Source organism: Punica granatum, chromosome 4 (assembly GCF_007655135.1).
Source record: "Punica granatum isolate Tunisia-2019 chromosome 4, ASM765513v2, whole genome shotgun sequence".
Classification (NCBI taxonomy): Eukaryota; Viridiplantae; Streptophyta; class Magnoliopsida; order Myrtales; family Lythraceae; genus Punica; species Punica granatum.
The window spans coordinates 38,173,458-38,192,223 of record NC_045130.1 but is presented as its reverse complement, the minus strand read 5'-3'; the positions used below and the strand labels follow the sequence as shown (position 1 = coordinate 38,192,223).

The following is an 18,766-nucleotide window of genomic DNA, read 5'->3' as shown; positions in this document are numbered from 1 at the left end:
GGCATTACACACCACAGAATAATTTGAACAATCATCTTCGTGGTTGTTCCCTCCTTCCAGCCTCTCCCATGTTCCGATGTTTTATGGTGCCGGCTCTACCGGTAGAGCACTTAGGGGTCGGCTTATAGTTCATCCCAATCGTTGGCTCGCCCCTTCTCTCCATCTTATGGACGTATCAATTGAGGATACGGTACCTTGGTGGCACCATCACGATGCTGCTAGAAGGGACGCAGCTGCTGGTACTGAGAGGAATGATGGTCAGCAGTCGAGTTGTCTTCCATCTAACCTTTCACCAAAACGTGCCATACTCTTATCTGATCTTATCCATGTTTGGGGCAAACTGGACACATAGTAATGGTAGGTGGGCGGATGGTGAGACTTTAAGCAATGTGCGTAAAATGATCCCATCAATTCATGGAGTAAATAAATATCCACTGCATGAAAGATATTTTGCCGAACACAGGAATCGATTACTTGTTCACATGCAATGTGCATTAGACGCCACTCCAATCGTATGGGACATAAATCGACCCCGCCCGATTAGAGACTCAGCTATAATGGACCTTTAGAGTCTTTGACTCAACACGATATGCACATATATGGACATCCATATATGTGGAGGAGTTGACCTGCCTCTTTATCGGGCTTCGAGTCTAGAAGATCTTGCATCGCTTCAATTGGGCTTGATGGATCTCGGGTTTTATTATTCAACTCGGCTCTATGGATCCCGAGCAAAAAGCCCGATAAAGAGGCTAGGATTAATATTCCCATTCAATTCAATCCCAAAGAATAAACCGGGTGAAGATCATCAGACACCAACAGGCAACAGAAACTACAGGTTTTACAGAACCATATAAACAAAAGTTACAGACAAAATTTCAGGGATTTACACATGTTAATCCTCTATATCTCTCTCTCTCTCTTTATATATATATATATATATATATATACATAGTAAAACCAATCAGTCCCATAATAAACCTGGACAGATTGTAGAATTGGAGATGGCTATACCGATACAAGTCAGTGGATACATCCTTGTGTAATGTCTGTTGCACGAACTCAGTGATCTTTCTTGGAGCCAGTCGCATGACAGTTGTTGATTTGGAAACAATCCCAGTATGTCTCCTTCGTACCTCCACGAAAGCATGCCCTTCCAAGAAGCCTATATTATTGAGTCCTCGACTTCGGAACTCATCAGAAAACTTGGAAATGCTAGTGTTATGTCCCTGCAAAAAGTTCATTAAGAGATTAAATTTTCCAAGCTCAATTATGCCAGGTGATGTACACATTATCTCTTAAACAAGCCGTAGAAGTCAGAACACGCACTTCAGGTAAGGGAGGGTCATGTTCTTGATCAGAGAAGGGTTCTTGGACACAAATGCCTTCCACTCCTCAAGATCGATCTTGCCATCACCTTTTGAGTCGGCATCGCTGAATGTCTGTTCAAGCAGTATAGTTTATGGCTATTTGTCTCGAGGCATGAAAATATCATAATGATGGGAAGCAAGAGAAATGCACACCTTGTCCACAATTGTTTCCACGACATCGCGAGAGAGGACCAGATCAGATTCGTGCAGAAAAGCCAACACCATCTCCTTCAACTGCGCAAGTGGCAAGAGAGGAGAATACGATTGTACCATCATGGTGCTAAACAAGTTCATGAAAGCCAACACCCCACAAGTTTCCCACAATATCATATACAATGCTTTCTCGAAGCTACAAGCAAATCGGGGAGAAAACTTAACGAAGCAGAGTAAAGTCCACTCACCTCTTCTTGCTCAATAAATCCTGTACGCCTTAAGTCATATAATCTGAAAGCAACTGTAGACAAATGCCCCCCGGTTAACCAAAATGCGATTTTATTCGTATTAAAGTAATAAAACTTAGCAAGAGAAATTTCCGAAAGAAATATTGGAGCTTCAGAACTTCACTTACATTTCACTTTATCAGCTGTTGGTGCATTTGGGTGAAAGACACCTAGTGATCTAACAAATTCCCCAAACTCAATGACATCATTTCTCTTGACATCAAACAGATCGAAAATCTGCAACAATTCTGAAAACATGAGACAAGACTATGGCTTATATACATATATATATATATCACATAATCAAAGGAGGAGAAAGAAAGTATAAATCAAGGCATAAAGCCGATGTACAGACCCTGTCAGCAAAAAGATTTCTCTTATTTCTGTTTCTGAAGAATGCAAGCTGGAACTCCTCCTGAGAATAACGTAACGTGGATAGAATTTATTTAATCAATTCTAAAGAAAAACTTATAATAGAGTTAAAGAGTGACTAGTTTGTAAATGCGTAACTAATGTTAATCTGGCACTAAGCATCTTAATCTCCAAGATGAACATACCTTGTGTATGAGGCCGTCATCAATTATTGAGCTGCTTAGTTTCTTGAAGAGCACATACAGCGCCTCTACTTCACTCACAGTAACTGCAAAAGAATATAGAAAAGAAAATTAAAAAAGAAAAACTCCAATAGAAAAGTTCACAGCGATCATGATTCATATGGAAGTTGCTACCGAGGGCTTGCGATATTTGCTAACATCCAGCCCCAGACGAAACTGGTGGGGCCATTATTGGCAACTTTTATATTATATGCAATTGCCTTACTTTTTCCTACAACTGGAGAGGCCACCATATGCAGGGTTTTATCGGAGTTCAATGGAAACTTTCATCCCCATAAAAATTATGGTTTTACTTCTAACAGACTAAAGGGTATCTATCATGGGAAAGGGTAATTATCATGGGGCACCTTGGTCCTCGTATATTTACGGTGCATAAGAAGGTATCAGAAACTAGATCAAGGAGCTCTTTATAATGTACATCCACAACAAGTTTCTAAAGCAGGATCGTGAATATAACTTGAAAAGGGAAAGGCTTGTTTTACTCAGTCGGTCACTATCACACCTGAAAAGGACATCACTACTTACAAGGGGTTTCAGCGGCGAGGACAGTAGGCTCTTCATTTCCAGGAAATTGCTTATATATCTTTGAAGGACGGCAACCCATAAAAACACCTAGAACTATGTTTCTCTCAAAAAATTTCAATTTGAAGGATCCTCCAACACAACTTCAGAAATGCACCAGCCACCGATGCAGAGTGAGGATGTCTTGTCTTGTCTTGTCTTGTCACCAAATATTGAAGCACCTAGATAGATGGTGGAAGGATCATCTTTATCTGATGCTGATATTATCCATGTCCAAGAAAAGAGTTGACACTAACTTCATGGAGAAACTAAAGGCAGAATGCCCACAATCACAAGAAAGGACAAGATCATGAACATACCTTAAGCCGTACGAGAAGCAAGCAAAAGAAATCTTGTAAAAGCAATTTTCTACTGTATCAATCTCTTGGAACTTGCTTGCTTAGTTTCTTCTATTCATATTCACTATAAATTTTTCAACCAGGTTCCAGGAGAAGCACTTTGGTATGCCAAAAAAAAAAATCTTCAATGGATCGAACCTCTCAAACAAGTTGCAATTGTTTTAAGATATATGAGATCTAAGCAATCAAATGTATATATGACAATACAAAAAACAGAAATATATAATATATCATAGCAGCTAAACAACCACTAACCGACTACTGGTGATTATTTGACAATTTAATTAAGGTAACTCATGAAAAGCAAGTGTCTTATTAATCAACTGCTTATGGTGAAAAGATATCAGATCTAGGATAGAAAGGACAATATGTCAATTAGATGACTTGGCTTTAAACTTTTAATTCCTTAATGCAATTCAAATGGGTTAGCCCCATCCTGATTAAGGGAAGGAGTTTCTGGAATTTACAAATCCCTAGCTTTTATGCCTGGAAGACACCATTGAAACTAAGAACCACTGCTTACCCTCTTATCAAGCACAGAATTGGTAATGGCCTCTCTACTTTTTTCTGGTTTGATTATTGGAGTAACAGCTTCTACTCTTGAGAAATGGTCGTCGTCTGTGGCTGAAGTTCTAGAGGATGTTTCCTGGGGAGAAATACAGACAATGGACGATAGAAGACTAGAAATTCAGAAGCTTATGGAAGAGGTTAATCGGGTTCCTGATTTCCAAGGATGAAATGATATGGTATTGGGAAGAAAGGCAAACTAAGAGAAGGAAAGTTAGTTGCTGAAATCTTGTTTGGTGCAATCGTTGTATTCCCAGATATTGCTTCATAAGCTGGCTTGCAACTCATGACAAAATAAGTACAACAGATAAAGTGGTGAAATGGGGCTCTTGGATTGATTCTACTTGCAAGCTTTGTGATGAAGAGGAGGAAAGCAGGAGCCACCTCTTCTTCGATTGCCAATGTACTAGACAAGTTTGGAGCAAGATTTTACATAGGTTTGGCATTAGCTACAGAAGACTCGAATGCTGAGCACAGCTGGGGTAAAAAGCATTTGAGAGGCAAAGATACCCAAGTCATTATGTTGAAAGTTGCATGGAATGCCCTCTTATACCCTATCTGGAAGGAAAGGAGCATGAAGACTTTTCAAGATCAAAAGCCTTCTACTGACAGAGTCTGCAATACTCTATGCAGCACGGTGAGAGGAAGGATGATGGGTGTTACAGGAGGTGCAGCGAGAAACAAGGAGAGAATTTCAGATGAAATTGTGGCTAGATTGGTGCATTACTGGGTCATTGGCTGTTATTTTTCCATTGTTGGATCTCCGTGCCTGCCGTTCTAAGCTCAAATGCCTTGTAATTGGCTCTCGGCATTCTGTTTGCCAGTTTTAATATAAGAGTGCCACTGGAATTTGATTGGGGGTTGATTTGTTGGTGGGGGGGGGGGGAGGAAGGAGTCAACCCATCGGGAACTATTGACAACTAATGATGGAAGTTGCAACTTCATGGCATCACTTATTAACAAATACCCTAACAACAACTGGACAACAATTTATCAGGACATACCAAATTTTATCGTTGGGACGAGAAAGCTCCTTTTTTTTTGGGGGAGCTTAGGACAACAGAGCAATGCATCAATCTGCTTAAAGAGAGGGATATAGCTTCATTTGGAAGTGATAAGCGAATCTAAAGCAATGAGATCCGGAATGAAACACCGGTAAGTCACTTTCGTTCACAATCAACAGCTGGGAGTGCTAAAAGTCAAAGAAAAGACGCAAAATCACCATGAGCGAGTTTGAATAACAGATATGAATGGCGATTGCAGTGATCAATTTAACTTTTGCGCTCAAACTCTAAGCAGCAACATCAGAAGCAGCATGCGCAGTTTAATAGAGACGATTCCAATGATGTCCACAGTGTTCAAATTTGGAAGCAAGCAAATACTAACTGACATGGATGGAGCTCAATGTGGATCAGAACCATGGAAGCTATCAGCAATCCCGCAGAGAGGAAGAAGAAAGAGAGAGAGAGATGTGACGAACTAACCAGAGATGACGAGACTGGAGCAACGTTCGCCGGCAGCTCAATCCGTCAGCTGCTTCGCCGTCCGATTTCAGCTGCTCTGAGCTCTGCTCGCTCTCTCTCTCTCTCTCTCTCTCTCTCTCTATGAGGTTTTGAAGTGGGAGACGAACGCGCGCCAGTTGGCTCTAATAGTGCAATTTATAAGAAAGAAAGAGGGTCAACCGCCGCTTCGCTCATTTTTTGAATAAAGACCCTCGGTGGGTCCGGTATTTATGATTATAGTCCCTTTTCAATTTCCATAATTCTAATGAAGTCCCCATACTTTAAGAATCGTGGCATTTTTAGCCTTCAGATCAATTTCTCGTGCTTTGGACCCATTAAAGAAGATAACTGTTAGATGCCAATAGCTTTCTATATGCCACTTAGAGATGCATAACTAGTAAGGAAAACGATGGAATTCCGACGCGATAGATGTGTATGTGCAGACACACACGTATGTATGCATGTATATATATTCGAAATTCCTATATTCGTGCCCTCTATTACCTTTTTATATGTCAATAAATTACTCTCTTATGAGCCGACTTGTATTAAGGTCAAATATTCTTAAGACCTAGCACTCTCATCTCATGGAACAATCCCACCAAATGTCTCTTATAAATTTATCAAAATCCAGTAAGATATGCGCGATATAAGTTTAAATTAAAATTAGTATGAAAAGAATAATGTCTGAATGATATATGTGCAAGTTCCTGTACATCTAATCAACTCTTGCACATTCTTTTGTTGTAGGTTTTTTTTTGATAGATTCTTTTTTTAAAATTTTGATATTCAAAAATTCAATTGGATATCAACTAATATAGTCGAGTCAGGTCAGCTTAGTAAGAGATAAAGCTCTCATAGCATAAATTTTTTGCGTTCACAATGACTCAAACCGAGATCTTACTTAAGCGAAACAAGCGCTGAACTAATTGAACCAATCCACGTTAATAACTCTTGTACTGACTTTAATTTGCATAATTTAAGAACAAGGAACCTAAATAATATTATGTTTTTATAAATAGGAGTAGGGCACCTCGCATGAATATACAATTTTATGCTCTGTTTGGATTCAGAGTTGAATTTTAAAATCTTACTTTAATTTAATTTTACCAACATCAAAACAAAATAACTCATACAAAGTCAAAAGGTGGGTCTCATTTATACTACTCTTTTTTAAAATCAAAATAATATAACTCATACAAAATCAAAGAGTGAACCCCATACATAATCATTTATATCACTCTTTTTCAAAATCAAAATCTGATTTTAAAATGTTATTTACAAACCAAATGCAGCATTAGTCTCTCTTTTTTTGCCAAATTTTAAATTGTTGGCAAAAGTCAATATTTTGACATTGTGTTGTATGCATTATACGGAAACGTACGTCCCAAGACATAACATAATAAAATTTGACGATTGATCGTCATCGTCATCTTATCATAATATAAGGGGCTGCAACGAGAGTCTTTGACCAATTTAGACTTACTTAAATTAATTCCCACAAGATTCCGCCATATTTCTTAATCTAGATTTCTGAGCATGACTTTGTTTTCAAAGTAGCCCCTAATATTTGAATAACTTGCAGAAATATCCTAAAGATATATAACTCATGAAGAAAGGGACAGTTAGTGTTAATTGTAGCAACCACCAGTTCAATCAAGGTTGTTGGTGACCACCAAAACTGCCGGCTATCTCGACTATGGTGGTGATATACGACATTGGGCCCCATCACTCTCTTTAATCTTTAAAACGAGCTTAAAGGAGGACATGCTTGGTAGTATCCCAACAACCATTAGCACTTCAATCGAGGTCAGTGGTGATCTCAGCGGTTGCCAGTGACCTTAATTGGAGCTATGGTGGTCGTCATTAGGCCTGCACGAGTCTTCCCCAACCAATGCCGACCATCACCCTCCCGATTGAGGTCAACAATGATCCTAGTGGTTGCAAACAACCTGAACCGAAGCGATGGAGACCACTGCTATGCCTTCACTGTCACTATTTCAGTGCCAACAACTATTGAGTCAGTGAGGCCATCGCTTGCTCCGGCTCCCTGCCATGAGTTTTTCTTTCTAAGGTACTTCCGAAAATTTTGCAAAATTATAGATTGATTTGAAATAAATGATTTATTCAAAAATCTAGATTGAGAAATATTTTTTGAAGGAGACTATTTTAGAAATTAATTTTAAAAAGAAGTCTACGCAGGGCAAAAGCTCCTGTAACTACCTATCAAAAAGGGCTGTAACCCATTTTCATGATAAGAGTGAGCCGTAATGCAATATCTCATCCGCGCATATGTTATTCGACCACGCGTGACTTAAAACCAGGGCCGGCCCTATGGGATGGCAAATAAAGCAATTTCTTTAGCCCCCAATTTTAGGCGATATATCTATCATAGGTGAGGGGCCCCTAAAAATATTTTGTGTTCTTTAATTTATGATTGATGTACTTGTTCCCATAATAAATTTGGTCTCCTAATATTAAATTGCCTAACTTAATCTATAATAAATTTACTTGCCAAACTAATTCCTAATAAATCTCATTTTCCTTATTCGTATTAATTAGTCTACTCTAATATATATTTTTCGGTAGAAGCCTGTTCTAGTATATATGATTAATTGCGTATAGTCGGCGGCCCATATATATATATATATAATTTTTAAAAATGTTAAATCCTCCCTAAGATTGTGCCTGTTAATTCTCTTTCAGTGACATGTATTAAATGGCTCTTAAAATTGTGTAAATTACAATTAATGTCATTGCGATTGTGATTTTTAAATTGGGATAATTTTAAGATTGTTCGTATAAATTTGCTCATTCTTTATAATATTCAATTAAACTAATTTTATTCTTCTAGTCATCCATATTTTTACCGAGTAACTTGTCAACTTTTCTCTTCATTTCTCCACTTGACTTTCACTTTTGGCAATCTTTCTAATAATTTTTACTTTTTTTCTTGATGCAAGAAAGGAAAAAAGATTGTCAAAATTGATTGAACTAAAATATTGAGAGAAAATTTAATATAAAATTGTTAATTGTTAATTTGCATGTCAATTAAAATAACAATTCTGCGTTAATTTCATTAACTTTTTTATACTTCAATTTTTTTTAAGGTCTCTCATATAATTTTCCGCTTTAGATCGCCATCTTTCTTGGGCCGGCCCTGGTTTTAAAAAAATTAAATTTAGAAAAAAGCAATAGAGAATCATACTACGTAGTCATTCACGGTTAGTGCAATTAAAAAGATTCGAAAGCAATTCTCAGTATTAAGATTATTGACGTATCTAGAATAATACTAATTAATCAAATGAAAATATTTGTACTATCCAACGAAGTAATTCCATCACCAACGGTTCATTTATTACTTTTCTGACGGATACTATTCATACAGCCCCACATACCTCTCTTGCAACTTATGCAAAGATTGTATTTTATTGAGTTGTGATTGAATAGATAAGATGTAAGCTCTAAAATTCTTTTGTGGATATTGTTCCGATGCGTTTAGTTTTCGTGATCTCAATTTTTTGTAAAAGAGAGATCCGCGCCACGATAGAGATCGACTGACTAAATACAGTGAAGTTTTGGCAATTTGCATTAATGTCATCGCATCACCTATAGATTTTGTTGATCTTTCCATTAGGAATGATGATGTGGACTGACGACGAATTAAATTACTATGCCTTCTTTTGGATGAATAAATTAGCTAAACTGAGCTACAAAGGAGAGATGAATAAATTGGCATACTGTAGTCTGCCTAACATTCAGCAAAAGTGAGCTACAGAGGAGAGATGAAAACATTAATGAACACGTTATGCGCTTACTTTATGAAACATTACTTCTGCCCCTTTTATGAATCACTGAATATACTCATAAAAAAATGAATCCAAAATTATTAAAGCCAAAAAAAAAAAAGAGGAATCCCAAAATATTAAGCAAAGAATCATATGAGTTAGATATTAATTTAACGATGGTTATTAAATCGAAAATTTTAAGATTAGATATCCTTTAATTGAATAATATTTAAAATCATTTTCTTTGATAAAAATGTGGGAAAAGGAGTTGTTTTCATTTTCGGGAAACCACTTCCTAAATCGGCTGCCTTTAAATGATAGATTGATTGATATATTATATGATTATAAAGAGATCCTTTTAAGCACGGCATATACAACTGTGTTTTATTGAAATTATAATTATTTATTTCATTGTATTCAGTCCATACATCTCCATTGTAATCGGAAAAAATATAATTATTTTATATCACTAATTAATTTGACCTGGCATAATCACGTAACCCTCTTATCAGATGCAAACTTGGACTTTTAATCCCACCAAAAAAAAAAAAAACTAGGACTCTTTAGCTATCTTCCTAACCCACAAACATCGACATCAACCGATCTCCGTCTTTTAACTAAACCAAAAGAAGGATGCTATTATATATATTAATTTTCTTTTGTAGGCTAATAATAATGATATATTTCACCATGTGGAGACAATAATACATGTCATTCTTTTATTGGATAGATGAGCTTAAAACCACACATGTGCCTTTCTCTGTAGGGCTGACTTCCTAATTAATCTATTCAATTCAAATGAGACGTTGATGTGTATATATAATAATACATAATACATGTATATATGACGCATATTTATACATATAATAATATATTATGAATAAAGTAATTATACGGCCCTTTCTCTGACCTTTAAAATAGTAATAGGAGACATTGGGATTGCATTTTATGTCTCATCTTTCCAAGGTAGGGACAAAACTGGATGACTACGTTTTGTGATTATTTGCTTGGTATTATTTCACTTATTTTTTTCTATATAGTTTATTAAGAGGACTCCTCCGTTTGTTTTGATCTTGCAATTTTCGTTTTTTTAGACGTTTTGTCATATACTCTCACTCGTAATGCATTACTTTCGAGGGGAAAAAAAACAAAAACAAAAACAAAAAGAAAGACGAGAGTCGATGACGCATCATTCGCCACACAATGAACGTTATTAAGTAGTAAGACAAATTCCTAAATCTGAACGAGTTATAATTACACGTGCTTGCGGAATATCGGTTAACTTATTGATAAGTGAATTCACTTAAATTAGAATGTTTAATTTTGAGCAAAAAAAAAAAACCTTAGCTTCCTTTTCGTCAATTAACTCCCAAAAACTACGCAAAAATATTGTCGTGTTTGTATATACACACACGGAAAACTGAGTAAAAAGATTGTCATGCGTATACACGCTAGCACTGTATTGCATGGATTACGACATAAAATCGCATGATTCCATAAAATGGTCTTGTATGTGTGATGTGCATATATTATGGCAAGGCCAACACACAAGGACTGCAGTTCAGATGATCAATTTTGACTGAAGCTAAGCCGGCGGCCGATCGGGAAGGTATCGGTCTCACCTTCACAGACTCATAAATTGGGACGCAATGCATGGGATTGGATTCGTGCACGCTGAAGGAATCTTCGAGTAAAAAATGGGCACAAAACAAGAAAAATTCCTTCACATATCGGGCCATGATGATCCTGGAAGTGAATTTCGACAATCTTTCATAGTTCCTCCTCGTCCAAACTCCGGAAGTTATCCGGTATTTCATCTACGTACATAATCATCGAGAGGCATAAGTCCGTACTTTCAGACCAGTCGTATATTACTAAAATTTACGAAATTTCATATATATTAACGATATGAAAATGCGTAAATATACCCAATTAATGTTTTGATCGATCCGACCATTTATTGACATAATTAATTGCAGGAAGCCAGTCGTTTTCTCAACCTCACAAGTGGAACTAGTAGATGACAACCACCCCATTTCTGATCTCAATAAGTTGAGATTATGATAGGAAGGTAAAAGGAAGGTTCATGAATGAGGGGCATTTCGGGGATAACCCCGAGTTCATATCGAAGAGAGCCAGTCGCCGGAATATTGCTGGTCACGGCAATACTAGCCATATATCAATTACGTTAGATGGACGAGAGAAGCTTTATCTTATTTATACAATTTCCCAGATAGTAAAGGGAGGAGAGAAGCCTCCGGGTCTCCGATAGTATTACACTTACCACAAACACGTTCATGAAGTACAGAAGAATTCCACTTGGTATATATACAACTTACAAAAAGGAACAGTGCTCCCAAACCCCAAAAAAATCGACCCGGAAAAAGTTTTTAAGGAAAAAAAAAAATGGAAACATGCTGAATCAGTTAAATGGATTGATTCATCAGCTGCAGAGATTCGGGATGCAGAACCCTGCTTCAGCTCCGTCCGGTCCCCGCTAGAGAAGGGGCCATGTTTCGCTGTATTATGAGACCGTTGTGGCTGTCCTGAACCTTCCAGTGGCTGTCCTCCTCCCATGTCAGCCACGCCCGCTGCCCCCCCAACCTCGAGGCCGTAGCTGTAGTTCTGGGCCTCAGCCTCATCCCCCATGAACCGGAGGAATGCCATGTAGACCGGAACCATTCCAAGCTGGACCGCCTCCAAGTGAAGGCAGAAGTATTCTCGTTTTCAACTTCACGAGGATTTGACTTCACATATCGATGGTTAAATGTGCAACCGGTGTGCAATATCCACCTTGTGGACGTCCCCCGGGTGAGAGACCAAGAACGGTATGTCCCCTACGATGAAGCATTCTGACCCAGCATAAGGACAGCTGTAATACGGGAAAATCACAGGTCCCAGTATGTCTCGTTGACACCTTCACAAAAGCATGCCTTTCCGAGAAGCCTACACTTCTGAGTCCTCGACTTCGGAGCTCAGCAGAAAACTTGGAAATGCTAGCGTTATGTCCCTGCAAAAGATCAATAAGAAATTAGATTCTCCAAGCTCAACCATGCCAGCTGGTGTACACATTATCTCTTAAGCAAGCCATAGAAGTCGGAACACGCACTTCAGGTAAGGGAGGGTCATGTTCTTGATCAGAGAAGGGTTCTTGGACACAAATTCCTTCCACTCGTCGAGATCAATCTTGCCATCATCTTTTGAGTCGGCTTCGCTGAACGTCTGTTCAAGGAGTACAGTTTATGGCTTTTTGTCTCGAGGCATGAAAATATCTTAAACATGAGGAGCAAGAGAAATGCGCACCTTGTCCACAATTGTTTCTATGAAATCGTCTGAGAGGACCAGATCAGATTCGTGCAGAAGGGCCAACACCATCTCCTTCAACTGTGCAATCAGCAAGATATGAGAACACGATTGTACCATGGTGCTAAACAAGTTCATGAAAGCCAACACCCCACGAGTTTCCCACAAAATCATCTATAATGTTTTCCCCAGGTGGGGAACAAAATTAGCAAGGAAGAGTGAGTCCACTCACCTCTTCTCGCTCGATAAATCCTGTATGCCTTAAGTCGTATAATCTGAAAGCAACTGCAGACAAATGCTCCCCAGTTAACCAAAAGGAGATTTTATTCATATTAAAGTAATAAAACTTAGCAAGAGAAATTTAAAAAAGAAATATTCAGAACTTCACTTACATTCCACTTTCTCAGCTGTTGGTGCATTTGGGTGAAAGACACCTAGTGATCTAACAAATTCCCCAAACTCAATGACACCATTTCTCTTGACATCAAACAGATCAAAAATCTGAAACAATTCCAAAACAAGAGTTTAATACTACAGCTTACATATACATCAGGAGGAAAATAGTAGAAATCAAGGGATAAAGCCGATGTACAGACCCTGTCAGCAAAAAGATTCCTCTTATTTCTGTTTCTGAAAAGGGCAAGCTGGAACTCCTCCTGATAACAATACAATGTGGACAGAATTTATAAGGAAAAACTTAATGTATTAAAGAGTGACTAGTCTGCAAACTCGAACTAATGCTAATCTGTCACACTTAGCATTTTAATTTCCGAAATGAACATACCTTGTGAATGAGGCCGTCGTCAAATATTGAGCTGCTTAGTTTCTTAAAGAGCTCATACAGGGCCTCTACTTCACTCACAGTAACTGCAAAAAATAGAACATAAAAGAAAGTCCGATGAAAAAGTTGGCAACAATCTTGATTTATATGGAAGTTTCTACCCAGGGCTTGGGATATTTGCTCCGTTGACACATCCAGCCCCAGATAAAACTGGAGAGGCCGTAATCGGCAGCTTATCTTATATGCAATCGCCTTTCATTTTCCTGCAACTTGAGAGGCCACTAAATGCAGGGTTTTAATGGACTTCTATGGACACTTTCATCCCCATAGAGAGTTATGTTCTTACTTTTAACGGGGAAAAGGGTAATCATCATGGGGCACCCCGGTCCTCATATATTTACGATGCATAAGAAGGTACGGAAAACAGGATAAAGGAGCTCTTTTTAATGTACATGCACGAGAAGTTTCTAAAGCAAGATCATGAAAATAACTTGCAAAGGGAAAGGCTTGTTTTACTCAGTTAGTCACTATCATGCCTGCAAAGAACATCAACACTTACAAGGGGTTTCAGCAGCGAGGACAGTAGGCTTTTCATATCCAGGAAATTGCTTAGATATCTTTGAGTTACAGCAACCCATAAAAACAACTAGGACTGTTTTGCTGCCAAATACATTGCAATTTGAAGACCCTCCAACACAATTTCTGAAATGCACCAGCCACCGATGCAGAGTGAGGACGTCTTGTCCTGTCACCAATGAAGCACCTACATAGATGGTGGAAGGATCATTTTTGTCTGATACTGATATTATCCATGTCCAAAAAAGAGAGTTAACACTAACTTCATGGAGAAACTAAAGGCAGAATGCCCTGATCACAAGAAAGGACAAGATCATGAACATATCTGGATATAACAATAGCTGTCAATAACTGATTTGGCTTTAGCAACTTATATCACTCGAAATGGGAAATTTTTAGAGCACATCCAATGGGACCGAGAAATTGGCACAACCCTCTCCATTTAGCAAATATCCGTCGCGAGAAATAAAAAAATGTTGGGTCGGAAGCAGAAACTTCCCACTCTTTTTCTGGAATTTAATTTGAGGTATAAGCACTTAATACAAAATATATATATAGGCAGATACGACCATACATGGTTAACCTGTAGATAAGTAAACTTAAAAAATAATGGACAGTGATAAGAAAGGCGAGCATTCCCGTTGGATGAATGTAAGCTATATAACTAATCGGTCACTTTCTAATAGTTGTAGAAGGAGACAAAAACTTCATTAAACTACGCCCAGCAGGGCAAGAGATAATATCAGAGAAGTTTCACTTTGAACTACTCAAAAGTTCCTTTAGAACGGAGCATATTCTAACTCACAATATCAAGTGATGACGAAATCGCAGCAATTAAAAAGCACATTATTTTATCATTGGGACCACAGGGCTCCTTCCCCTTTTTCTTTTTCTTTTTCTTTTTTCGTGGGATAAAAGGACAACAGATCAATGGCATTGCAACCCGCTCTAGATAAGCTTATAATAATCTGCTTATAAAGGGGGAATATAGCTTCATTTGGAAGTGAGATCATCGAATCTAAAGCTATGAGATCCAGAATGGATATGGAACACCAGTGAGTCACTCTGATTCGTTGACTATAAACAGCTAGGAGTGCTAAAAGTCACAGAAAAGACGCTAAAAGTCACCATTATCGAGTTTGAATAACAGAGATAGATGGCAATTAGAGTGATCAAATTAAACTTTTGCACTCGTAACTTTAAGCAGCAACATCAAAAGCAGCATGCAGAGCTTATGTCGAGACGATTCCAATGACGTCAACAGCGTTCGAAATTAGAAGTAGGCAACAGCAAACCGCCATGGACGGAGCTCGACAAGGGTCAGAACCATGGAACGAAGCTATTAGCAATCTCGCAGAGAGGAAGAAATAAGAGAGACGTGACAGGGTGAACTAACCAGAGATGGACGAGACTGGAGGCAAAGGTCACCGGCAGCTCAATCCTTCGGCTGCTCCACCGTCCGACTTCCAACGGCTCTACGCTCCGAGCTCTCTCTCTCTCTCTCTCTCTCTCTCTCTCTCTCTCTCTCTCTGTAACTGAGGATTTGAAGTGGGAGACGAATGCGCGGACAGTTGGGCTCTGAGAATGCAGTTTATAAGAAAAAGAGGGGTCCACCGCCCCTTCGCTCATTTTTGGAATAAAGGCCCTCCGTGTGTTCTGTGTTATGATTCTAGTCCCTGCTGTATTTTATATTTACAATGAAGTCCCCAACTTTGAGAATTCTGCTATTTGAGTCATTCTAGGTAATCCTATATATGGACCCATTGGAAAAGACAACCCCTCGACACCAATGGCTTTTTATGTAAGGTTATTGTGAGAGCGGATGTAGTTCAGTAACGCATGTCTTTTCTAGATAATTGTGAGATTTTAGTTTCGATACTCGTTATAGGATTACACGTACTTTTCTATTAGTTGTAAGGATTTCGATTTTATCGTATTAAGTTCACATAATTCCTTTGTGATCGAAAAAAAAAATTATATATATATATATATATATAATGTTCGGAATATTTTTACAGGCCTTTATTGCCTTCTAACCAACTTGTATGATATTTAGGTATTCTCCTTGCGCCCTCACCCCGTGTAACAGTCCCACCAAATGCCTCGACTGGTTAGGATTTAGCAAGATACATGCATGGTACGAGTTTAAATATGGGATCCAAATAATAAATGTGCAAGTACCTATACATTTAATCCACTCGTGCACGCCTATAATTCAGCACGCAATGTTCACAAAAAAAAAATTCCGGGCATAATTTTTAAAAATATTGAACATAAATAATATTGTTTTCTTAGATGAATGAAAATAAATATTATGATGTTAAAATAAGACACCTCGCACAAAAATACGATTGTAGTCTTTTCTGTCAAATTTAAAATTGTCTGCAAAGGTCAATATTTGACCTTGCTGTATACATATATTATATTTATTGGACACGTCACAATATATAAAATAATGATAAAATTAGTTATTACCGAAAAGAAAATAATTAATCCGACAATTGATCATCATCATATAATAAGGGCTGAAACCCCACTTTGAAAATAGTGGAAAGCAGCGATGCAATATTCACCCGTATATGTTATTGGGCAACGACATATACGGGTAATGCTATTATTAAGAGTATTTGAACTCATCACGTCAGATTTCTGAATTTCGCTGATATAATTTTAGACGATTCTAGATAGTTTAATATATGAATATAAAAAAGATGGAATACATGACGTAAGATCATAATTATATTTATTTACAGGTGAAACAAAGTTCTAATATAGATAATTTTTCAGATGCTTTTAACTCACGTATCACTTTTGGAGAAAAGAGAGATCCTCGCCAAGATTGACTATAGTGAAATTTTGCTTGTTAATGGCTGGCATCCATTCCCCATCGTTAGATTTTTTGTTGTATCTTTTTCATTAGGATTGGATGATGTGGACTGGGGACGAGTGAGTTAAAGTATGGCTGGCAATTCAGCAAAGGCGAGCTACTAGAGAGCAATAATAAAACGTTGACGAACACGTGTTGCTTTTACTTTATGAAACATTGGCTTACTTTTAATTACCCCTTCTATAAATATCCCAAAAGTTTTAATAAAGCAAAAAAAAAAAAAAAAGGAAATAAACCCCACAAAGAAGAAATGGCTATTATTAGAATCAATTAAGAATCTAGGTAAAATCAATAATTGGGATTGTTATGGTGCGTTTGATTTCAGAGTTAAATAACTTTGATTTTGATGATGGAAAAGGACAAATGTTGTATAGTGTGTTGAGTTAAAGTTAAAATTAAAATTTTTGACTCGGGAAATGTGTATTTTTGTTGTGTAGTGGGTTGAATTAAAGTTAAAATTTTTATAATTTTAACCCTAAAAACAAACGGGCCATTAAAATTTATCAACCCAATAACCGAGAGGGAAAATTCTTGACTTCCGCGTTTGAATATTTAGTCGCGGCCCTTTTCAGTACGAAATGTTTTCATACTCAACAACAAACGCTCTATACAAACACATCATGCGTCGAGTGATTACCTTGTACGAAACATTTATTTTTTAGTACAAAACGTTTGCTCTTGACTACAAAAACACTTCCTACTAGGGGCCGTGATTGAATTTTCAATCGACTGAACTCAAGAGTTGCTCTAACTGAGAGTCATTACTTTCGTTTATTCGATACCAAGGTGTATGATTTCGAGTTGAACGTACAATATGCTTTGTCATATCGACTTTGATCGTGATAGGACGAGGGGTAGGACCAAGGGAAAAACATCACAAAACTGAGTTGCACGAAATGACATCCTTCCATAAGGTTTATGACACTTTGAATTTATATTTAGTAAAGTTTGTTCGGCTTTAGTGGTCTGATCTATGTATAATTATATTTAAAAAAAAAAAAAGACGAGGCTATCCATGAATGCATCTACTGAAAAAAGAAAAAAGTTGGATGAGATAAAAATAATGAAATGTAAACAGAATTCGGGTTCAGATTTCATAGATCATATGGATATTGTTGTTTATAATAATAGACAAATGGACAACTTTTTCAAGGTCAAGAAAATGATATAAGCAACACTGCGAATATAATGCATTGTTTACACTATATGGGTGTGCTTTGATCTCAAAATGAGGGTTCCTTTTATGTTAAAAAAATCGAAAATTAATGACTAAATATTCTTAAATTGCACATATTAAATCCAACAGGGTTGATTTGGTGATTTAAGAGGACGACTTTCTTGTGAAATATCCAAATTCGAGCCACTCTAGATTGAATTATGTGAGAGATTGAAACATATCGTTTGATAACGAAGTTAAGTTCGATTTAATTTGATTTAGTTTGATTTGAGAAGATGAAGAAAAAAAGTAGTTGGAGAAAGTATGTGAAAAAATTTGAAGAAGAAAATAAAAAAAATGATTGTGTTGAATTGAGAAAAAAGTGTTGAAATTAAGGAAAAATATTGAATAATTGATATAATTTAGTACTAAAAATTAATTTAAATAATAGATAAGAAAAAATAAGAGAGAATTTGAAGGAAAAAAAAGAGAGAAATGTTTGTATTGTTGAATTAAGGAAAAAGTTAAGTAAAATCAAATTTTGTTACCAAGCATAACTGCACAACCTATACAACCGAATTGATCTATTTTGTGGGTTGTAATAATTAGTTGGGCGAAATCTGAACTTTCCTCACTTTAAAAAGAAAATACATTATAAATCATTTTCTTTGACAAAAAATGTATGAGAACTTGTCTTCATTTTCGGGAAACCTCTTCCTAGTTGGGGGCCCTTTAAATGATAAATTGATTGATATTATATACACACATATATGTATCCTTTTAGACAAGGCATATATATAAACTATCAGTACATTTCGTTTTATTATAATTGAGTAATATGACCAATTCAATCAGTAGGTAA

General features: G+C 37.0%; 2 protein-coding genes and 1 pseudogene across 3 annotated transcripts; all 3 read right to left on the bottom strand.

Annotated features, from left to right (window-relative positions):
* Positions 1-721: 721 nt before the first annotated feature.
* On the bottom strand, positions 722-5,534 carry LOC116205062 (calcineurin B-like protein 4). Of its 2 annotated transcripts, XM_031537511.1 has the most exons (9): positions 5,396-5,534; positions 2,950-3,167; positions 2,368-2,450; positions 2,166-2,225; positions 1,939-2,047; positions 1,772-1,824; positions 1,524-1,604; positions 1,330-1,442; positions 722-1,229 (listed from the first exon to the last, which is right to left on the bottom strand). In XM_031537511.1, the coding sequence occupies exons 2-9, from the start codon at positions 3,026-3,028 to the stop codon at positions 1,166-1,168; spliced, it is 642 nt and encodes a 213-aa protein (XP_031393371.1). In that variant the 5' UTR covers positions 3,029-3,167; positions 5,396-5,534; the 3' UTR covers positions 722-1,165. The 2 variants fall into 2 exon arrangements, with proteins under 2 accessions (XP_031393371.1, XP_031393372.1); XM_031537512.1 differs by lacking the exon at positions 2,166-2,225.
* Positions 5,535-11,396: 5,862 nt separating this feature from the next.
* Positions 11,397-12,117, bottom strand: LOC116204403 (annotated as a pseudogene).
* On the bottom strand, positions 11,527-15,420 carry LOC116202409 (calcineurin B-like protein 4). Its single transcript, XM_031533953.1, has 9 exons — positions 15,258-15,420; positions 13,845-14,048; positions 13,289-13,371; positions 13,101-13,160; positions 12,897-13,005; positions 12,737-12,789; positions 12,505-12,585; positions 12,311-12,423; positions 11,527-12,211 (listed from the first exon to the last, which is right to left on the bottom strand). Exons 2-9 carry the CDS (start codon positions 13,921-13,923, stop codon positions 12,148-12,150), a joined length of 642 nt encoding a protein of 213 aa, XP_031389813.1. The 5' UTR covers positions 13,924-14,048; positions 15,258-15,420; the 3' UTR covers positions 11,527-12,147.
* Positions 15,421-18,766: the final 3,346 nt, after the last annotated feature.